The 21,869-nt window shown below is 34.9% G+C and overlaps 1 protein-coding gene across 1 annotated transcript in view; it reads right to left on the bottom strand.

Moving 5' to 3' along the window:
* DCHS2 (dachsous cadherin-related 2) overlaps positions 1-21,869 on the bottom strand; it is a 270,255-nt gene that overhangs the window by 79,055 nt on the left and 169,331 nt on the right. Inside the window, exons 7-10 of the mRNA XM_021666706.2 lie at positions 20,525-20,624; positions 14,498-14,655; positions 12,547-13,390; positions 8,198-8,437 (exon numbers count right to left, since the gene is read on the bottom strand). Of these exons, the coding sequence (XP_021522381.2) occupies positions 8,198-8,437; positions 12,547-13,390; positions 14,498-14,655; positions 20,525-20,624 (1,342 nt within the window). The remainder of the gene's footprint in view (positions 1-8,197; positions 8,438-12,546; positions 13,391-14,497; positions 14,656-20,524; positions 20,625-21,869) is intronic.

The raw sequence follows: 21,869 nt of genomic DNA, 5'->3' as shown, positions 1-21,869 counted from the left end.
ACTCGTCTTCCATTCAGGTCTCCTACCCAACCACTACCTGGCTTCCTCTCACAGATCACTTCCCTTTCCATTTTCCAGAGAGAAAGGGGGCATTGGGAAAGAACTCCCTCACCCTCTGCTCCTGTACTCAACTGTTCCCCTTACTCCCTGTCTCAATGGTGAAGTCATTCTTCAAACACACTCCTAGAATTTTCCTGTCAAGTCTAGTCTTTCTCCTAAAATTTTTTTCCTTAAATTACATCCTTCCCTAGCTATAAGAATCAGGCTTTTTTCTCCTTCTCTTTGTAGCCAAATTTCTTTTGAAAATCGTATTCAGCCTATAGCTAGCTTCAAATCATGCCATTCCCAGTTATTCTTTCTACAGTAACCGTGACCTTCTGATTATAAAATCCACTGGCCATTTCTAGTTCTTACATAACTTGTCTTCTCTGTGGTATCATATATGGCTGACAGGCATTAAAAAAAAAGAAAGAAAGAAAAGAAGGAACAAAAGGAGGGAGGAAAGGAAGGCATGAGGAAGACAGGGGTAAAAAATAAAAGAAAAAGAGTATTTTTGTTTGTTTGTTTCTCTATGACATATTTTTCTCTTGCTTCCTGGAGTGGGGCTCATTGACGAACAATGTACTGGCCATCACACCATTGCCATCTCACGCTACACATTCATGTCTTCAGTTTGCATCCATATGCAGATGACATCCATGCACATGCACTGAGCTCCAGTCATCTGTTTGGCTGGTTCATTCATTTATTCATTCATGTGTTCACTTATGAATGCACTGAGTGTCAGGTACTGGAAAGGCACCACTGATAGTTACCTTGGTCCTAAGAGTTCCCCTCTAGAGGGGAAGATAATTAAATCCGCAAGTTACAGAAAGTGTGATAGAATATGTGAAATCACTGAGGGAGTGGTTCAGAGAAGACATCTCAGGTATAGTTTGGTCATTAATTATCTCATTGAATTAACATATGTAAAGAGTGATCCTAGGTGCCAAGGTACCAAACCATGTGCTAAAAATATAACGTCTGGTAAACAGACAAATTCTCTACCCTCATGGTGTCTACAATATAGCAATGGATACAGATAAGCAAGCTGGTAGTTACAATTCCCCCTGATAAGACATGATGGGTAAGTTGAGTTGCCCTCTATATAATCGGAGACCCTAAAGATGAATAGGAATTAATGGGTAAGAGGGAAGAAAGCATGTCTGAATGAGTTCAAAATAAAATCCAAATACCTTACCACAGTCCCCAAAGTCCCATATGATGTGGGTTCTGCATATTTTTCCAATCTCTTCTCAGGGACTCACTCCCTTGCTATATTCTTATCCTACTCGTTTCCTTTCTGTTCTCTGAACATGCTAAGCAGCTTTCTGCTGAGGCCTCTGTAGTGGCTGCTCCCTCTGCCTGCTCCTCTCAGTTCTTCACATGGTGTATTATTTATTAAACCATAGTGTCTCAGATCCAAATCTGTTCTTCTGTACTCTGCCCTGTGAGGCTGGGGCTTGGGATCTGCAAACCACATTCTCCATCACCAACTACCCCTCTCCTAGGGTTTGCCATAAACAGACACTAGAAGGAGACTGAAAGTCAGGACAGAAAACAAGACTTCCTTCTTCCTAGTTACTTACTGTCATCATGAGCAATGCTATTTAGTCTGTTTCACTACTCCCAGAACCAGGCTCTGCAAGGTCCCTTCTCTCATTTTCTTCCTAGGGTCTGATAATCCAAACCTCTTCTTTCCCTGTATTAGGGGTGGTAGCTGCCTTCTAGAGTTTTGTTTTTGTTTTTTTTGGTTATCTCAGTATTCCCTCTTGCTTACTCATTCATCTGACATCTGTTTGCAGCATCTATTCTTCCTGACTGAATATGGCTGATAGAGTACTTGGTATCAGAATTGTGTCTCAGGTAAGAGAGACTTTGAGGTTGGTTTGGTTTTATGTCTTAGGCTTTGAATGCAGTGATGAGTTCCTTAACCATGGGAAATAGAATGCTAGGAATTCAATACTTGGAGAGCTGTCACAATTAATTAAATTATCAACCGTGTTTGACTGCGATAAAGTGACTCTTAAAGGACTTGAATTCCTTAGAGAACCAAATGGTGCTGACTTTGACCACATACTAGTAAAAAGGACTATGATGTAGAAGACTGTTTTTCAAAGGACTAGGAAATTATAGAAGATAACTACAAGCTGAGGCTTTAAACCTGTAGCTCAAGTCATAGTTACCAAGCTGGAGAGCTCCTGTATAGAAGCCCTAAAATTAACCTCCCTGAAGATCAGACCCAAATTGAGTGGCAGGTATAAAAAGTACCTTGCAAGGAAATGCTTATTCATGTAAATACCCATAACCAGAGTCAGATTTCAACATAACTCAGGTAGCCAAGTGCAAATCTGACTCAGTTGAAGAAAGCTTATAGTTTTAAAAGAATAGTAAGATTTTTCTAACTTATATGGCATAAACCCGGTAAATATGGGTGGAAATCAATTCTAAGAATGTGAAACCTAGGAAGATACAACATTGGTTTAGGATGGATTTACTGATAGATAAATAGACAATATTGATATTGTTTGCTAGAGAGTCAGAATTTAATGTGTTAGCTCATAGAGTTGTGTCTCTTGAGAGTATCTTTGACTGGTTGGATTCAATGGTGACCTATAATCACTGAGGTTGAGACACTAGATCTTCCTTTGAATACTATGAAGAATCCAAAGCTTAAGGAAATGAGAATGTTAGAATGAATTTATCATGTATGACATGCTCACCAAACTTCCCCACTACCTTTCCCAAGAGTTCAGAGGACCCTCCCTTCATAAGTACACTGGGAAAGGTATTAGAAAGTCACCAGCATCCTTGAAAAGCAGAATGGGTGAGGTTTTTCATAGACTGGGGATGGATGATGGTGCCACTGGTCCCAGGGACCACCTTTTGAGCAGGAACTCTTGATACTAATTTATAAAACTATCAGAAGTCATTTGCTTCCACCCATCTTTATGTAAACTTTCTGTAAACATCTTTATGTAAACACTGTTGACCATCATCTAGTTGGTAGAGATACTGATCATCTTGGCATCCAATGGAACATTATGTTGATATGCCATTATGATGACATCATGATAATGGGATCTGATGAGTAGAAGGCAGCAAGTAACTTAGACATCTTAATTAGACACATGCATTAGACTAGGGATTGGCAAACTACAGTCCAGTGGTCAAATCTGGCCTGCTCCTGTTTTTTTAAGATTTTATTGAAATACAGGCACAGTATTAATTATGTCTGCTGTCTTGCTATAGTGTCAGAGTTGCACAAAAGAGACCATAAAACACACAAAGCCTAAAATATGTACTCTCTGGTCCTTTATCAGAAAAAGTTTTGCTGAATTCTATCCTAGAGAAAAAGATGGGAGAGTAATAGGAGCTGAGGACAGAGAGGAAAGCTGGCTGTTAAGCTAAAAGGCAAAAAACCTTGTCCTCCTCTTCCTCAAACTATGGGGAAATAATAAAGAATTCTTGCCAGGGGTGTGTTATTTTTAGGAAGATCATTTTTTTTTTCCTTTTATTTTAAGACAGCCTCTCATTCTGCCACCTAGGGTAGAGTGTGCAGAGGCACAATCATGGTTCACTGCAGCAAATTCCTGGGTTCAAGCCATCCTTCCACTTCAGCTTCCTGAGTAGCTGAGACTACAGGAGCGTACCACCATGCCCAACTAATTTTTATATATTTTTTGTAAAGGCAAGGTCTTGCTATGTTATCCAAGCTGGTCTTGAACTCCTGGCTTCAAGCAATCCTCCCATCTCGACCTCCCAAAGCACTAAGATTACAGGCATGAGCCACCGTGTCCAGCCAAGATTATTTTTTTGTGTAATGCCTCAACTGTACAATGACCCACAGTCAGGCATTTCTAAAGCAAAAATAGAATTACACCTGGCTGAATGAATGAATGAATAAATAAATAAATAAATAAATAAATAAATAAATAAATAAATAAATTCTAAACGGTAAAGGCAGCCTGAGGAAGCTTATGTCATACATGCTTCAGTTTCTCAGACCATATGGTCAAAAATGTTTATTGAGTTCCTATGTCATATCTTGCACTACTCTAAGAACCTGGAATAAAAATATTAATAAATAAAAAGTGCGGAGTCCAGGAGAAGTTCACAGCCTAGAGAAAAAGCAGACAAATAAACATTTACATAATTATAATACTATATATTAAATGTATTAAGAATATATACCAAAGTTTTAACAGTGATTGTCTCTGAGTGAGTGAGGTTATGACTGGTCCTTATTCTTTTTCATCTGCTTATTTTTGATGTTTATGCAAATGTGTTTATCAAAGAATCTTTTTTTATATAGAGAGAAAATTTATATAGAGAGAGCCAAGGCAAACATAACCGTCCTAAGGGGTTAGCAGAAGTACTGCAGCCTAAGTGGGTGGTGGCTTCATTAGCATGCTGTTGTGACTTTCTCTAGCAAATCTTCCATAGCCTTGGATTGGGAAATTCAACTTTTGAAATGCTGTATAATCTGGCCCACCTCTAAATCCTTCTCTTGGGGCTTTGGTATAATCAAAGTTGCTAGAATGGTGCAAAGCCAATAAGATCGATCTGCGCGGAATCTTGTGGATCTCCTTATGCATCCCTGGAGTAATTAGATTGAATCTGAATGGTGGGCAAATGCCACTGAAGAAAGAATGAGGAGGCATGTCAATGAATAACTACAAATAAAGTGCAGAGGGGCCCAGCGTGGTGGCTCACGACTGTAATCCCTACACTTGGGGAGGTGGAGGCTGGAGGATCACGTGAAGCCAGGAGTTTGAGGCTGAGGTGAGCCATGATTGGGCCACTGTCCTCCAGCCTGGGGGACACAGTGAGATGCTGTCTGTATAAAAATAAAAAAACAAATAAATAAAATAAAGCATCCGGAGTATGTTCTCTTTAAATAAAATATGGAGGAAAGTTGGTGGATATTTTGCCTCTGTATATGATGCAGAGGAAATATCACTCCATAAAGAAACATTTAAAATAAACTGAATAGCCAGATAGTATTGTCTACTCAAGTGAGAAATTATTATTACAAAATTCCATACATTCAGATATTTTAACATCTTTATCCTTTATTCTTTGATATACATACAAATAAGTCACCTTCTAAAGGGTATACAGAATGGTACCTTATAACTTCCTATGAAGATAAAGCTATCAGCCCAGTGGAAGTATTCCTAAGCCAGGGGAGGGAGCCCCTATTTACCATATTGCATTAATTCTAAGATACATTTGCTTTTCACATTTCTGAAAGTAGATGCATCTTAACAATTAATGGTGTCTTAACTTTGATGAAATACGGTGTTTCTCCCTGGCTCCAAGTGTAGACTTAAGCAGTGCAGTTGTACATCTAGCGTAGCACAAGGGATTCCAGAAAACCAGATGTAGTTTACTGAAGATGACCCCAGATATAGAATACATTTTTATGGAATAGAGAATAACATACCATTAGTGAACTCTATATTTTGCTGTGGCAATGTACTGTTATTTTATGTTCGACACCCTTGAGCGAATATAAGTGAGTGGTATTCCCAGTGGGGCACCCTTTCCTCTTGGGAGTGAGGAAAGGGCACTGCAGGGGAAGATCTTTTTTCACTAACAATAGAGCTCTTGTTGGTGGCACCAAATGCTGTAGTTTTAATACCTTAGTTAAAATCTGGTAGCTGTTTTTCCCTTTTAATATAAGAAGAAACTCCTGCTAGAGCTAGTGTGAGTCATACACCATAAACATCCAGTGCTCAAATCCCTGTGGGTTTTGAATGCCGAATAACACTGTATACTTACATTTTTAAAAACTGCATCATAGAATGCTAGAAAACACATGTTAAGCTCTCTAGTATTGAGTAACGCTGTGGTATTTATAAAAAAATACATACTATAAAGTAAACCATTCATAAATTCCAGTGTAATGCCAGTTATGTTAAAATCCTGACTACGTCATTTAATTCTCATGCATAATCCTATTTTCATTGTTTTAACCCAATAATCAAAAAAGAAAAGAAAGATTGAGGGAAAATATATTCAAAAGTATGTGCATATACACAAACATTCACATATATTACATAATCACATATATTAACAGATCTGGCCTCATTAAAAACACTGAGATTTCCAGTAAATCAAAATTGTCTCCAAAATATGTAAGGTTACATGAGACTCATGAAGATGTTAATGTGTATTTCAAACATCCATTAATCCAGAAAAACAGTGATTTTGTGTCTAAATTCTCAGTTGGCAAACCATAATCTCTAGAATAATAAAGTTTTAATTCAAGTATAATTAGCAGATTGTAGACAATTCATTCTAAATGAAAATAGCATTAACACTGGGCAACTTGACAGTAAAAATCAGAAGAATATATTTATAGTAATTGTCTTCGGTTAATATATGCAAATTTTGAGAGAAATTCTTTTCTCCCTTTTCAAGCGTTAAAGAAAAAAGCATCTTTCTAGTAGAATCCATTACAAAAAATAAAATTCATAAAATAAAGCAAAGCCAAAGGGAGGAAGCATTTTACATACCTTACTGATTGCAAAATCACACGTCAGCAATAGGTTCAGTGTATATCTACATACTTTGGGGAGTAGTTTTTGTGTTGCCTAGAGTCCTATATTGCTCTGTTTCTACAGATAACACTCTAAGAGAACTTTACTGAGATGAAAATATTGTAAAACACAAAGCCTATGTATATTTTTCATTGTTTCTGACACCCTAAAAATGAATACTGCCAAAAATGGGCTGAGTTCTAAGCACAGATTGGAGCAAACAATCGTTAGCATGCTTCAGTGTCACCTCTTAGAAAAACTCTTTGATCACACTGCCCCACTCTGGTCAAAGACAGAAAATTGGGTTAGCCCTTGAAAAGAGTGTTATAACATCACATACAAATTCAAGTAAAGTGCATTTCGTTAAGAGATGATGTTTTCCAAATAGGCAAAGTATTGAAATATTTTTAATTTGGTTTAAAATTTTATGTAAATGTACCTTTTGCTCCTTAAATTAACAATGTACAAGTAAATGCTATTGTTAATATTATTTCCATAAAAATATCTATCACAATTCTTGCAAAAATATAACAAAATATTACATTGATGTATAATGCCATTTGCTATATACAAATTTAAGCTTTAAAAGACTGGAATATTAAAGGGAACTAACATGAATAGTTTATATTCATATAATATTCACATTCATATTAGTTCAGTGTTTCCCATCTGAATGGGAATATAAACTATTCATACTAGTTCAGATGGAAAAATTCAGCATATATTGTGAATAAGAAACGCAGCACTGTAATTTTTGTAATTTTGTTTAAGATAAAAACAGAATATGATTAAAGTTGGTGAATCTTAATTGCCAAAACAGCCACAGTGATGTTGAAAAGCAAGTCTAAGAAATTTGTAAATTCCTAACCATAGTTAACTGTTCACTCCAAAGTCATTTGTCTGAACACAGTGGTTGAATTTAGTAAAAATAGTGATAAAGTTAACATATTGACCATTTATTGTGTCAGACACTGGTCTAAGCTCTTTAGATGTAATAATTCATTCATGCTCATAACAGAACTATAATTTAGGCACTGATATTATCTCCATATCACAGATAAGTAGGGAAATGGAAAGGATTAGTAACTTGTTCAAGGTCACATGGCATAAGTAAACAGTAGTTCTAGGATTCAAACCCAGGTGGTCTGACACCAGCACCACAGCTCTTCCACTATGCTATATACAGAGGAAATAAAGAACGATTTATCTTCTTGTTCTCAATGTATCTAACTATTATACTCTGAAAGAAATGTGATGCTTTGTCCATACTTCGATTATCAAGGTTAAGTCAATACAGTATATGTTAATTGGGTGTGTATCACCCCAATATAAATAATAATAAAGTTAATACAAGCAAATGTTAATTAGGTGTGTATCACCCTAATATAAATAATAATAACGTTAATACAAGTAAATCTTATATTATGTGATATAGCTATATCTTTACAGGTATATATGTTTCTGTGTGGATGCAAATGAAAGTATTAGAAATTTGAGATAACTAGCAACTGTTCATTTTTCCTGAGCCATAACTGTTATAAATTATGTCAGTTATAATCTTCGATTTATTTTTTAAGAATTAATGCCCAGTTTCTGTATTTTTAAATTACCTGAATCTCTGTCCAGAGCTTCAACCCTTACGACAAACTCCCCTGGATTTTGGTTTTCTTTCACTGAAGCTTCGTACAGCTGCTGCTTAAATACTGGAGCTTCATCATTTACATCAAGAACAGTAATTGTTAAAGTCTGGGATGAAGAAAGTGCTGGTGTGCCGTCATCCAGTGCCAGAACAGTCAGAATGTGCTGAGTTTTCATTTCATAATCCAAAGGACAAGTTGTAGTTAGTAAGCCTGTTTTGAAAACAGAAGAAAAGCAACATGTGTTCTTATGAAAGTCATGCTTACTCCACTTATGTCTAACTTGTTTACTTAGATAAACATTCAGAAGTCTTAACTGCTAAAATATGAACTATATTTTTAGTCAGAAAAGTCATCTCAATTTAAATTATATCAAACAAAACAATTCAAGAATAATCTATGTTATTCAATTATCTACTGAGAGCACTACATTAAAATTATCTAGCCTCAACATCTACCTCATTTTTAAAAAATATATAGGATATTAACAATATATATCTTGATGTCACATAACACCTCATGTATGAGGTTAGGAGTTCAAGGCCAGCCTGGTCAATGTGGTGAAACCACATCTCAACCAAAAATACAAAAAATTAGCCGGGCATGGTGGCGGGCGCCTGTAATCCCAGCTACTTGAGGCTGAGGCGACAGAATCACTGGAACCCGGGAAGTGGAAGCTGTAGTGTGCTAAGATTGCACCACTTAACTCCAGCCCGGGCAACAGAGCAAGACTCCATCTCAACAAAAGAAAAAAACAGAGCAAAGATATTATAACTCAGACAATAATCTTCACAAGTAAAACATATCTCTATCCCACTGCCATTTTAGCATATAAACCATGTAAGTCAGGTATAATAAAGACTTTCATACAGATAGTCATTACATGATTCCAATTATTACATTTTGCTTTTAAGATTGCTGTTTGCTTCTCCCATTTCATAAGAATTTTTCCTAAAATAATTAAAGAGGTTTATTAAAGAAGTCTATTTTATAAAATAGTTTTTTAAATAATTACTCATCACTTTATATTTCACAGCCATAGCCACCAAAAAACTCACTATGTCTTCTTTATAAGAAATATGAGCCTTGTGAGAGAAAAAATATCCCATCTCATATGAATGCTTTTGGCAATTATCATTTTATGTCTTTGAAAAACACCTCCATTGAAACAGTCACTGCAATTACTCAAGAGATTCTGGGACCTATATTACCAAAACACAAGTCTAATTTTATCCATCCTTTTTAACAATCTGAAATATACCTTCCTTAGTCATCTTGGAACACATTCCAAGTATTACTGAAACAGGTCCTTGGAGAGCCTCAGCTCTAACAGATATCAGCAGCCTGTGTCTGGACTATTTCTCTGTCAGTTGGGCATTTAGGTGGTGTCCATGCGTGCCTCAGAATGAAACCATATGTACAGGATTTAATAAATATTTTGATGAAATTTTCCAGCGAAATATAGCCAGACTATAATCATGATTTCCAAATCCTACACATTCAATTCCATTCCAAATAATGCTTTTAACTAACAGTTGGGCCAAATGGTATATATCTGATTTTTTTTTATAAGGTTTATGTAGAAATAACTTTTTTTTTTAGTGAATAAGATGAGAGTTCATTAATTTTTCAATATCCCCTGAAAAATGAGTAGAGGGAAGTTCATTTTTAAAGTCACAAGACTAAAAATTTGTACATTTATTCTTCCATCAACCACATAAGAAACATATAATAGATGTTATCTAGCAACATGGTGACAGCAAGACAAGTGAAGTGACAGTGAGTGACATTTCTGCAGAGTACCTGACAGTGAATAAAGGCTTCTTTAAAAAAATAAATGTTACAATTGATGTGAACAGCAAAGGTCTTAATATCCAAATGAATTCAGCCATTAAAAATATATATTATTTCCAACATTTACAAATATATGTTTGTACAATCTCAAAGATAAATTTCCATATCAAAGTCTTTGAACAATGCTGTTGATCTGTCATACTGCTACCTTTATTCACTTTTGGTACCATATCCCACCCTGCAAGGACTCACAATGGGCACAAAGAAGTTTTCTGTTGTGTATTCAGCCCATAATGTCAGCTAGCTAAAGAGCATAGTTAATATTAACTAACAGGACAATTAAAGTTGGTTCTCCAAATACAACCTCTGTACCTATTATATATACCTAAATTAAACAACAAAAGAAGTCAAAAACGTTTAAACCATATGTATCTTGAGAACCATCATTTTAAGAGAAGAAAATGAAAAAGGTAAATATAAGCAAGTGATGAGAGGCTTTAATTGGAAGTGGCAGAAAAAGAAATGAAAGGCATCCAAATCAGAAAGGAAGAAGTAAAATTATCCCTGTTTGTAGATTACATGGTCTCATATGTAGGAAACCCTAAAGACTCCACCAAAACCTGTTAGAACAAATAAATTCAGAAAAGGTAGGATACAAAAATCGACATTGAAAAATAACTTCATTTCTATACACTAACAATAACTATCTGAAAAGGAAATTAGAAAAACAATTCTATTGACAATAGCACAAAAAGGAATGAAATAAAACACTTAGGGATAAAGTTAACCAAGGAGGTGACATTGATGAAAGAAATTAAAGAAGATACAAATGGATAGACATGTATGTTCACAGAGTGAATGGTCTAATATTGTTAAAATGTTGACACTACCCAAAGTGACAAACTGATCTACAGATTCAATGCAATCTCCACCAAAAGCCCAATGGCATTTGGAGCAGAAATCGAAAAAAATAATATTGCAATTCAAATGGAATCTCGAAGAACCCCAACGGTCAAAATAATCTTGAGAAAGAACAAAGCGGGAGGCATCACACTTCCTGACTTTGATATATTAAAAAGCTATAGTAATCAAAACACTATGGTATTGGCATAGGACAAACATTTAGGCCAATGGAACAGAGTGGAGAGCTCAGAAATAAATCCACATGTATATGGTCAATTGATCTTGAACAATGTTGCCAATAATACACATTAGAAAAAGGTTAATCTCTTTAGCAAATGGTGTGGGGAAATTGGATATCCACATGCAAATGAATAAGGTTGTATCCTAAGCTTATACCACACAAAAATAAAACAAAATAAAATGTATTAAAGACTTAAATGTAATGTCTGAAACTATAAAAGTCCTAGAAGGAAACACACGGGGGAAAGCTTTGTGACCTGGGTCTTGGTAATTATTTCATGGATACACAACAAAAACCAGACTACAAAAACAAAAATAAACAAGGGAGATTACGTACAATTAAGAAGTTTCTGCAAAGTAAAGAAAAAGACAACCTATAGAATGGGAGAAAATGTTTGCAAACAATTTATCTGATGAGGGGTTAATATCCAGTGTGTGTGTGTGTGTGTGTGTGTGTGTGTGTGTGTGTGTGTGTATAAAATGCCTACAACTAAACATAAAAAAAAATAATAATAACCTAATTTTAAAATGGACAAAAGATTTGAATAGGATCTCCAAAAACGACATACAAATGGCTAACAGGTATATGAAAAAAATGCTCAATGTCACTAATTATTTGAGAAATGAAAGTCAAAACCACAATGAGACGTCACTCATACCTGTTAGGATGGCTATTACTGAAAAAACAAAAGACAAGCATTGGTGAGGGCGTAGAGAAGCTGGAACCCTTGTACACTTTTGGTGGGAATCCAAAATGTTATAGCCACTATTGAAAATAGTATGGATGATCCTCAAAAAATAAAAACAGAGCTACCATATGACCCAGCAACTCCACTTTTGGAAATTTATACAAAACAATTGAAATCAGGATCGTGAAGAGAGAGTAGCACACCCATGTTTACTGCAGCACCGTCCACAACAGCCAAGATGTGGAAACAACCTAGGAATGTTCATCGGCAGATGAATGGTTAAAGAAAATATGGTATGTGCGTACAGTTGAAGACAATCAGCCTTAAAAGAGAAAGGCGTTTTGCAAGATGGGACAATATGGATAAATCTTGAGGACATTATGCTAGGTAAAATAAGCTAGTCACAAAAAGACAAAACTCCATGATTCCATTTACATGAAGCGTCTAAAATAGTCTAATTCATGGAATCAAAGAGTGCAGTGGTGATTGTCAAAGGCTGGATGGAAGGGAAAATGGCAGAAACTAAAGTTTCAGTTAAGCAAGGTGAATAATCTCTAGATATATGCTGTGCAACACTGAACCCATAGTCAACAACAATGTATTGTACACTTAAAACTTTGTTAGGAGGGTGGGTCTCATGTTTTCTTACCACAATAAAATAAAATATTTTAAAAAGTGACATATAGGGCACTGTACCTGACGACTCATCTAGCATAAACACCATGTTTTCATTTCCTGAGAGGATGCTGTATGTTACTTTTCCATTCCTTCCTTCATCTGGATCATGAGCAGTTATATGGTGCACCAAGGAGCCCACGGTGACATCCTCTTTGACATGGGCAATGGGAAAAGACATAAAAGTGGGCTTGTGGTCATTTACATCCAAAATCACTATTTGTGCCGTCAGTGATCTCAGTCGCCGATCTGTCACATTCACAGCCTGATCAGATGCAGTTACTGTCAGGATGACAGTTGGAATGCTCTCTCTGTCAAGAGGAGACACAGTGACTAATGTGCCAAATGAGGGGTGGATGAGAAATGGATTCATGCCAGGGTTGTGGGATTCAATGTAGTATTGTATTCTACTGTTCAAAAAACTGCCGTCACCATCTTTGGCATTAAAGACATACACTAGGGTTCCTATGGGAACATTCTCCTCTACACTGATCACAATGAGCTCATCCTGGAAAGATGGGGAATGGTCATTCTGATCTTCCACGTCAATACTAAGGAAGACTGTGCTACTCAGGGAAAGGTTTTTGCTATGGTCTGTAGTAATCACCCTGAAAAGATAATGAGATGTCGTTTCATAATCAAGTTCCTTAGAAAGAAACAAGTCTCCAGTTGAGCTGTCTATTTCAAAGTGTCCATCCTTATCATCTGCAACAATACTAAAATGTAACTTTCCATTATAATGTTGGTGAAGGTGATCAGCTGACTTTATCAAGCTCATTATTTTTGTCGGCTTCAAATTTTCTGGTATAACTAAATGTCTAATATTCTGAGAAATGATTGCTCTCCCTTTGGATAGTGGGATCACCTGAAATACAAATAAAAGAGATATTAATTTAGGGTATTTTTAAAACAGTTTAATCAATACCTATAATAATATTATTTTGAAAACAAATTCCTTCCATGTATGATCATACACTAATTAGTGAGATGTCTTTTGTATATTATATAACTCCAGTATGTCTCAGAAGATCAAAAATTGCACAATATTTAGGAGATAAGAGGTACAGAATTTTCTGTTTCCCAGTTTGCTGTATTGTGTGAAATGATAGCTTGATGAAGCCATGCTATAGTTAAGCTGAACTGTAGCCTTGTGATTCTTCAATGGGAAGGCAGGATAGCTGGTTCTCCAAATTATTGTAAATACTACAGACCAATCTATCCATAATGACATCATCTGTGTACATTTAAGTATCATATGTCTTTGTTTGTCTGAAACAAGAAACTAGAGGTATGACCATACAGATTTTTCTCTTAACCCACATATCCTAAAGCAAAGAATATAATTTGGAAATAGAGTTCTTATGGATATATATCTTTGGTTATTGTATATACCTGTATTAATATTTCTGATTGTTACAGGCATGCACAAAGAATCGAGCTATGCACAGTCATCTTCTTTTTGAGTGGTAGGTGTAATTTTTTTCCTACTATGGAGACTTCCCACAACGTATTTGCCCATTATGATTAAAATAAAACCGTAAAATATGAATCTGAAGTTACTTTTCTAAATTTAAAAAAAATTACAAAAAACTATGTCATTTATTACATGGCCATTTGTTTACATAAGAAGTTTCTCCTGCACATTTACCAGCTCCTTGATATTAGGAATAAGTACAAGAAAAGATACCTTTTGTTCATTATAAACAAGCAACATAAATGCCAATATAGTGATGATTATCTTGTCAAGAACTGTACAAAGCTAATTTGCAAATAGTTTGGATCTAAATCATTTCTCTAGTGATATCAAAAAGCTAAGTATGCTACATGCAATGCTCTCTTAAAGCGGTATTCATGTCACATACATACATATTCATATACCTGCATATTACATGTATCTTCACTCTATAAACTTGTAATAAAAGTCAAATGAAATCTTTAGATGTCCTTCCACATTTTATGGTGACGACATTACCTGAATATTAACAACTGCCTGTCCTTGAAGAGGAGGCACTCCCTGGTCAGTGGCAATGACAGTCATTCTGTAGGAAGGTCTGTAATCATATGAAAGTATTGTGGTTGTTCTTATTTCACCACTGTTGGCGTCAATCTTAAAGTGATCAGAATTATCTTCTATAAACACACAAGAAAATTAAGAAATGAATGTTAATTGACAATGCAGAAAACAGAGAATCAATTAATCCAATATCTTGATCATTGGGAAGATTTATTTGGTTTAAATTCTATGAGAGTATGAACACAAAAATGGCACTAAAAATAGACAAGAAACATCAGTTTTTTAAAAAGTTGTATTACAGAAAATGTCAAGCATATAAAAAAGTGAACAAAAGGATATAATAAACTTTCATGAGTCCATTGCCTAGCTTAAACAACGATCAGTTCATGGCCTATCTTATTTAATCTATTCCTGATGTATATATTTCTATTTTCCCATTTTTGAAGTTTTGCAAGTCATATTATTTCTTCTGTATATTTTTCAAAATGTATCTCTAAAAAATAAGAAATATTTTAACACAATCACAGTACCATATTACACCTTAAAAATTAATAATGATTCACTAATATCACCAAATATTCAGTAAGTTTTCAAATTTTCAGTCATCTCATAAATATCCTTTATTTTTCTTGTTTGTTTACATTAGAATCAAAATTAAGTCCATATACTGCATATTTCTTTAAACTATAGATTCTTGCCAGCCATCTCTTTATTTGTCCTTGCAATTCATTTGTTGCATAAACTGGATCTTGTATCCTGACATTTTCCATGATCTAGATTTGGTGCTGCATCTCCAACGTGCAGGCGAATATGTTCCTCTATTCTCTGTTTTCCTTAACTTGGGAGGTAGATTTAGAGAACTGACTAGATTCAGGTCAGATTTGATTTTCTTTTCTTTTTTGCAAGACTACTTCACAAATGCTGTTTTTCCCTTTAGAAGCATATGTCTAGCTGCCTTAAAAAATAAAAATAAAAAAGATGAGGCCTCTCTCTGTTACCCAGGCTGGAGCATAATTGTGCCATGATAGCTCACGGCAGCCTGGGGTTCATGGTCACAAGTGATCCTCACACCTTGGCCTCCCAGATAGCTGGGACTACAGGCATGGGCCAAAAGCTAGTTGTTTTTGATGTTGGCCCCACTGATGCACAGCCTACATCCATCAACTATTTTTCTGAGATGGAGTCACTCTCTGTCACCTAGGCTGGAGTGCAGTGTCACGATCTTGGCTCACTGCAACCTCCGTGTCCTGTGTTCAAGCGATTCTCCTGCCTCAGCCTCCCAAGTAGCTGGGACTACAAGCACATGCCACCACACCCAGCTTATTTTTATATTTTTTTTTAGTAGAGACAGGGTTTCACCATATTGGTCAGGCTGGTCTCGAACTCCTGACCTTGTGATCCACCCACCTCAGCCTCCCAAAGTGCTAGGATATAGGTGTGAACACTGCACCCAGCCTTCATTAACTATTTTTTAAGTATTGTAAAGTATAATACAAGTTGACATCCCAAATCCAAAAATATGATATCCAAAATGTTCAAAAATCCAGAATTTGAGTATTGACATGACACTACAAGTGAAACTCTATGCCTGATTCATCTGATGGGGTGCAGTCAAGACACAGTCAAAACTTTGTTTAATGCACAAAATTATAAAAAAAATTGTATGAAATTACCTTTAGGCTATGCATACAGGTGCACATGAAAAAATGAATTTCATGTTTACACTTGGGCCTCATCTTCAAGATAATCTCATTATGTATATGCAAATATTCCAAAATTTAAAAAAATATCAAAAAGCTGAAACACTTTGGTCTCAAGTATTTTGGATAAAGGATACTCAATATGTGCTGTGTTTTGGTTTATCATCCCTTTTTCATATTTTTGCTGGAATATTTCAATAAAGAGAAACTTTCAGAGAAAGAGTTCATTATAAGAAAGGCAGGATAAATGCTTGATGAGTTAAACTTTAACAATTTTTGAAATAATGGGTTGGTTCACCAACATCCACCAATGTTCCAACTATGATAAGTAATGTTTTGTCTTGCTTTTGTTTTGGAAATCATTAAGCATGAATTTAAACATATTAGTTGTGTTTCAATATATTGCCATTATTATCCTTATTGATGCTGAAATTGTCCCATCACTGAACATTGGCATCTTCTTAAAGTTGATTCCTGGGTCTCTTTATATGATCCTAATAGGTTTAGTAGCCTCCTTCTAACTATGACAAAATGGTGCAAACTCATCTTGTAGATTTCCTGTCCGTGACGTGGCATCACCATTTCTCCAAGGACTGCTGGTTCCTTTTGGTGGAAAATGGTTTTGGGAGAACATTTTTGGGACATTAGGGGTGCTCATTGTTTCTGGGTTTGTCATCATTTCTAGGCTTTTTCAGTGGACAGAGAATACACATGCACACATCTATATATACATTCATATTGATGCTTATAATTCAATTGGTATCATAGGGTTTTGAGTTAAATAACAGATTTGTGTTCTTCCAATAAAATCTGAATGTTTCAAACTGTTCAAACATCAGACAAATCCTGAGTAGAAGCTCCTCTCCATTCTTTAGTTCAACAGTTGCTGAGTCATTACTACAGACCAAATACTTTACAAGTTATTAGGGATATAAAGGCAAATAAAAAAGAAGACCTGTCTTCAAGAAAATCATAGCATGGAGCAAGCAATTATGTGACATCTAATAGTTGTGATTTCTATGCTTTAATCCATTGATTTTATTCTCATAGAAATACCACAGAATGCATTCATGAATATGATACATACCTTTATTCCCCTTACACCGATTTTCATCTTGTTATTTTACCATATATTTTGTAGTTGCTTCTATTTTACTATCAGATAAAAAATAAATATGTGAATAATATAATATATATCTCCATATTTTTGTATCGATATGCCTTAAGTATCATTTTAGAAGCTAATTTTTAAAAAAGAATATTTTGAACATTCACAAATACATGAACATCAAAGTATCACTTCTTAGATTGATTAATTTTCAATATTTCTTCAATTTTTTCCAACAAATAACAGAGTATGAATAAAGGAGTGGACCTGTATATAGCTCCAAATCTCATTCCCCTCCTCTTTCCCTGTAGAAAGTCACTTTTATAACTAAAGTTGAGGTTTATCTTTCCAGTTCATACATCCATAAATAATGTATACCATAGCTTTGCTTGCTTTTAAATAATAGCATTATAGCAGGCTTACAGCTGTGTGTGTGTGTGTGCGTGTGTGTGTGTATCTCAGTGTATGTGTGTGTCTCTTTCCTCTTCACTATCATTATCTTTACAGGCACACCATGGTGCCTTCTCCAACCTCAAATAAAACAGGAAACAAAAAGATATAAAGATCTTACTGACCTAACCAACCTAATAGCCAGAGGAAGACTCTTGAATGCACGCCTGCAAAGCCACTTTGTCTTCCTCCCAAGGACCAGATTAGAATAAGCTAAGACAATAAAAACATAAATATGAGACATAACAAAAGGGAAGACAAAAAAAACAGTGGGGGAGGACAGGGAGAGAGTCTCTGAAGGAGAGGACAGCAGGGACACAGAGGAAGGACTGTCTACAAATGTGGATGTGCTACAGTCTCACTACCTCTGTATAAGTCACAATTCAAGTGTCCTGAAAAGTTGGGAAGAACTTCTGAAATGTTTACAGGTAAAGAAATTGGGATGGTTTATACAGGCATAGAAATATGAGAAAAGAATTTGCTCACTGACCAAGGAGGTATTGAGAAGAATCACATATGTAACTTTTCCAATGAAAGGCAATGCAATGAACTCAAAGCTGCTGTTTGCATCAAATTCTTTTTATCTTCTGTAAAATCCTTGCCTTCCTTGCTTAACTTTGGATTCAATATTTATCCACACTGTCATGTATGAAACTCTACTGTATTTTCATTGTTGTATTCCGTGAATACACCATATTATGCAAACAACTGAAATAATGCTTCAGTGAATAGCCTGTTACAGTCTCACTGTGCACATATAGAGTTCCTCTAGGGTAACAGAAGTAGAACTGCAAGGGTATAGCATAGGCACATCTCCAATCTTATCAGATACTGCTTCACTGTTCTTCAAAGTCGTCACATCAAGGAGTCTGGGCATGCTTTAACAATCTTTTTAATTATTCAGGCTTCTTTTCTTTGAGTTGTCTGTTAATATTCTTTGTCCAGCTTTATTATTTATTTGTCTTTTTCTTACTGGCTTGCAGGAGTTCTTAATAATTTTGTATCGATTACTGGGCTGTAATTATCTTTTCCCAACTTGTGACTTGACTAATCAAATTGTAAACAATGGCCTATTTTGTAGTGTTTTCAATTTTAATGTAGTTTTATGTATCTCTTTGTGAGCTTCTGCTTTTCTTCTTGTTTAAACCATCTTCTTTATTCTCAATGTCATATATTTAACCAGTGTCATATTTTCTTTTGTAAGAGTTAAAGGTTTCTACATTTAATAAGACTCATCTTTGATGTGCTGAGAGTAGGGATATTTTTTCCTTCTAGGTAACCAATCATGTCAGCATCACGTACTGATAGTCCATCTTTTCCCCATTTATTTTCCACCCTCTCATATGTCAAGTTTCCATATGTGTAAAGTGTGACCCCTACTCTTTTTAACTGGTCCATTTATTAATGAGTGAATCAATATAATAGCGTCTTAATTACAAAATTCTATAAATCAAGACCTGGTAGGGCCTACTTCCCACTTGTTCTTTGGACATTGTTTTAGTTATTCCTTGTCTTTTGCTCATCCACATGACTTTTAGAATCAGCTTGTCAAATTCTATCAAATCCTCATTGAAATTTTGATTGAAATCATACTGAATTAATAATTATATTTTTGTTAAGAATTGTCATCTTTAGGATACTGAGTCTTCCCAAGCATGAACATGATACAGCTTTTCATTTCATTCTTTTATGTCCTTCATTAATATTTTTACTTTTCTGTATGAAAGTCTTGCAAAAGTCATATTGGATTTTTTTCTATGCTTCTAACAGAGACAGATCCTATTTGGGTTGTTTTGAAGTTTATATAGTTTGAGAGGCCCTCCTTAACAAAAATAAGTTGTCCACTTCTCCCTCAACCCCGGGGAGGCTATGCAAGCAAAACACCCCGAAACTAAACTTCATTAGCTTCACAGTAGATCGGGCCCTACACCCTTTCATGTTCTTTGTGAATTCACCACAGGGAATGAGATCTTTGGAAACTGGTACATTTTTAAAATACCAGTGAGTTTCATAGGTTGACATCGTTCCCAGAAAACTGACTATTAAATCCAAAGGGCTGCCTATAGCATCTCTTGGGTTTTCCATGAAGATAATCAAATCACCTGTGGGTAACAGCAATGTTGTCTCTTCTTTCCTATGTCCTATATTAGTGTGAAACATGACAAAGCACCAAATTGTCTTTTAAAATTATATAAAACACAATGCCAACTAAAATAAATAACTGGAAAAAATCTGAGGCCTGCATATCCCAACAGAAAGCACAAAAGTAAGCCCATTTCAATAAAGTTTCCCCATACACATACACATATGTGTACATGTGACATTTTTTAGGCATGATTCACTCTGACCTTACAAATATTTAGTCTTCATAAAGATTCATAGATGCTTGGAACTCTTAATCATACTTAATACCAATTCTTATCCCCTAACTAACACTTTCCTATCAATTAAAGTAAATTTGTACCTCACGTTATTGTAATTTACTCACTAAAGATGAATGATAGAAAGCTACTCTCATTTTTCATTTAACTTATAAATTCTTTTTCAAAAACTGAAAGTAGTTCTTGACAATAGCAAATGTATTTTGTTTGTAACTTGGTGTTTTTTCAAAACTAACTACAGCATTTTAAGTAATCCAAATAGAACCTGTTTCCCAGAAGGGAATAGTTGATCAATGAAAGCAGAAATCCTAAAAGTTATTAATCCTGTATGAACAGTAATTTTTACCTGAAGATACTGAGTATACAACTTCTGCATTATTTCCTTCATCAGGATCCTTTGCAAACACAGTTGTAACCAACATATTTACTGCTTGACCTTCCAGAACCTGCCATTAAAACAAACAACTTACAAATGAGTCAGCAAAAGTTTAAAAAGAAATATCAGTGGACCTTTAAATGAATGAATACATTATACTAAACATTTTAAACTATCTTAAAATCCACATATAATTCAAACATGTACCATGTAAAAGTTATATGGGTGTAAGTCCATGAAAAGCATCCTCCTTACAAATTAAATCTTTTATTCAATTAGAATGAATTATCTGAGGCATCTAAACTAATTCTGACCAAAAGAAAACGAAAGAAAGAAATTGAACTTACTAAAAACATCTTAGATTTGTGGTGTATTTTAAGATTTCTAGCATAATCTCATTCATCATCTCTTAGGACAATTTTTCAAAGGTGGTTGTTATGGCTTAAAATACGCTTAAAATAAGTATGAACCTTTAACTCAGGAAACATACCTCATGTAGGACATAGCAATTACCAGGAGCTGTCTTGCAATATTGAAACTCACATGTAAAGTTCAGCTTCAGTTTTAGTGTCCAACTGCCCAATTAAGCCACAGGACATTTTAATGATATGATAAAAAGGCATAATGATAATATAATAATATTTTGTTTTGTTAAATTTTTCTTTAAAGCTGGATTCAGAATATCAGTTTAAAGTTATAAGTCCCTCAGTACTCTTGTTGAGTTGTTCAATGTGTATATTTAAGCACAATTTGAATGTCTAATTCAATTGTTCTGGAACGGTAGCTTCTAAACTTTTCATTATTATAACCCATCCACTAAAATAATTACTAGTATCCAAACATATTTATTTATTATGTGAATGAACAGATATTCTAATTTATTATGTATGTTATAAAACATACAAAAAGACAGGAATGAAAAAGATGAGATAATATACATACCATTGCAAGTTTGTGCACGTGATCAAAAGGATCAACTTTTACTATCTCTGGATGTCCACCTACCCACTTAGGAGCTACCGATTGTTCCCCTACGCTTAAGTAACTATCTTAGAGATGTGTATCAATTTCCCTTAAGAAGTTCTGTACAAAAAGATGCATGTAAACTAAAACCACTGGAAAAACAAGCCATGTCTCAGCATTATCCTGAAGCACCATTCAGTCTGTGTACAAAGGTCCGAATTACACTCATTATTATAAAGCAACTGGAAGTACAATGCCAAAGAGTACATATATTCATTAACTTTTTACAAAGTTTTTTTTCTTTAAACGTGCACAATATCTAGGTTTTCTAGAAAAAGTATGCTTTGCCACA

This window comes from Aotus nancymaae, unplaced genomic scaffold, assembly GCF_030222135.1.
Source record: "Aotus nancymaae isolate 86718 unplaced genomic scaffold, 86718_ANA_hifiasm-v0.15.2.pri h1tg000033l, whole genome shotgun sequence".
Lineage (NCBI taxonomy): Eukaryota > Metazoa > Chordata > Mammalia > Primates > Aotidae > Aotus > Aotus nancymaae.
This window is presented reverse-complemented; position numbering and strand designations above follow the sequence as displayed.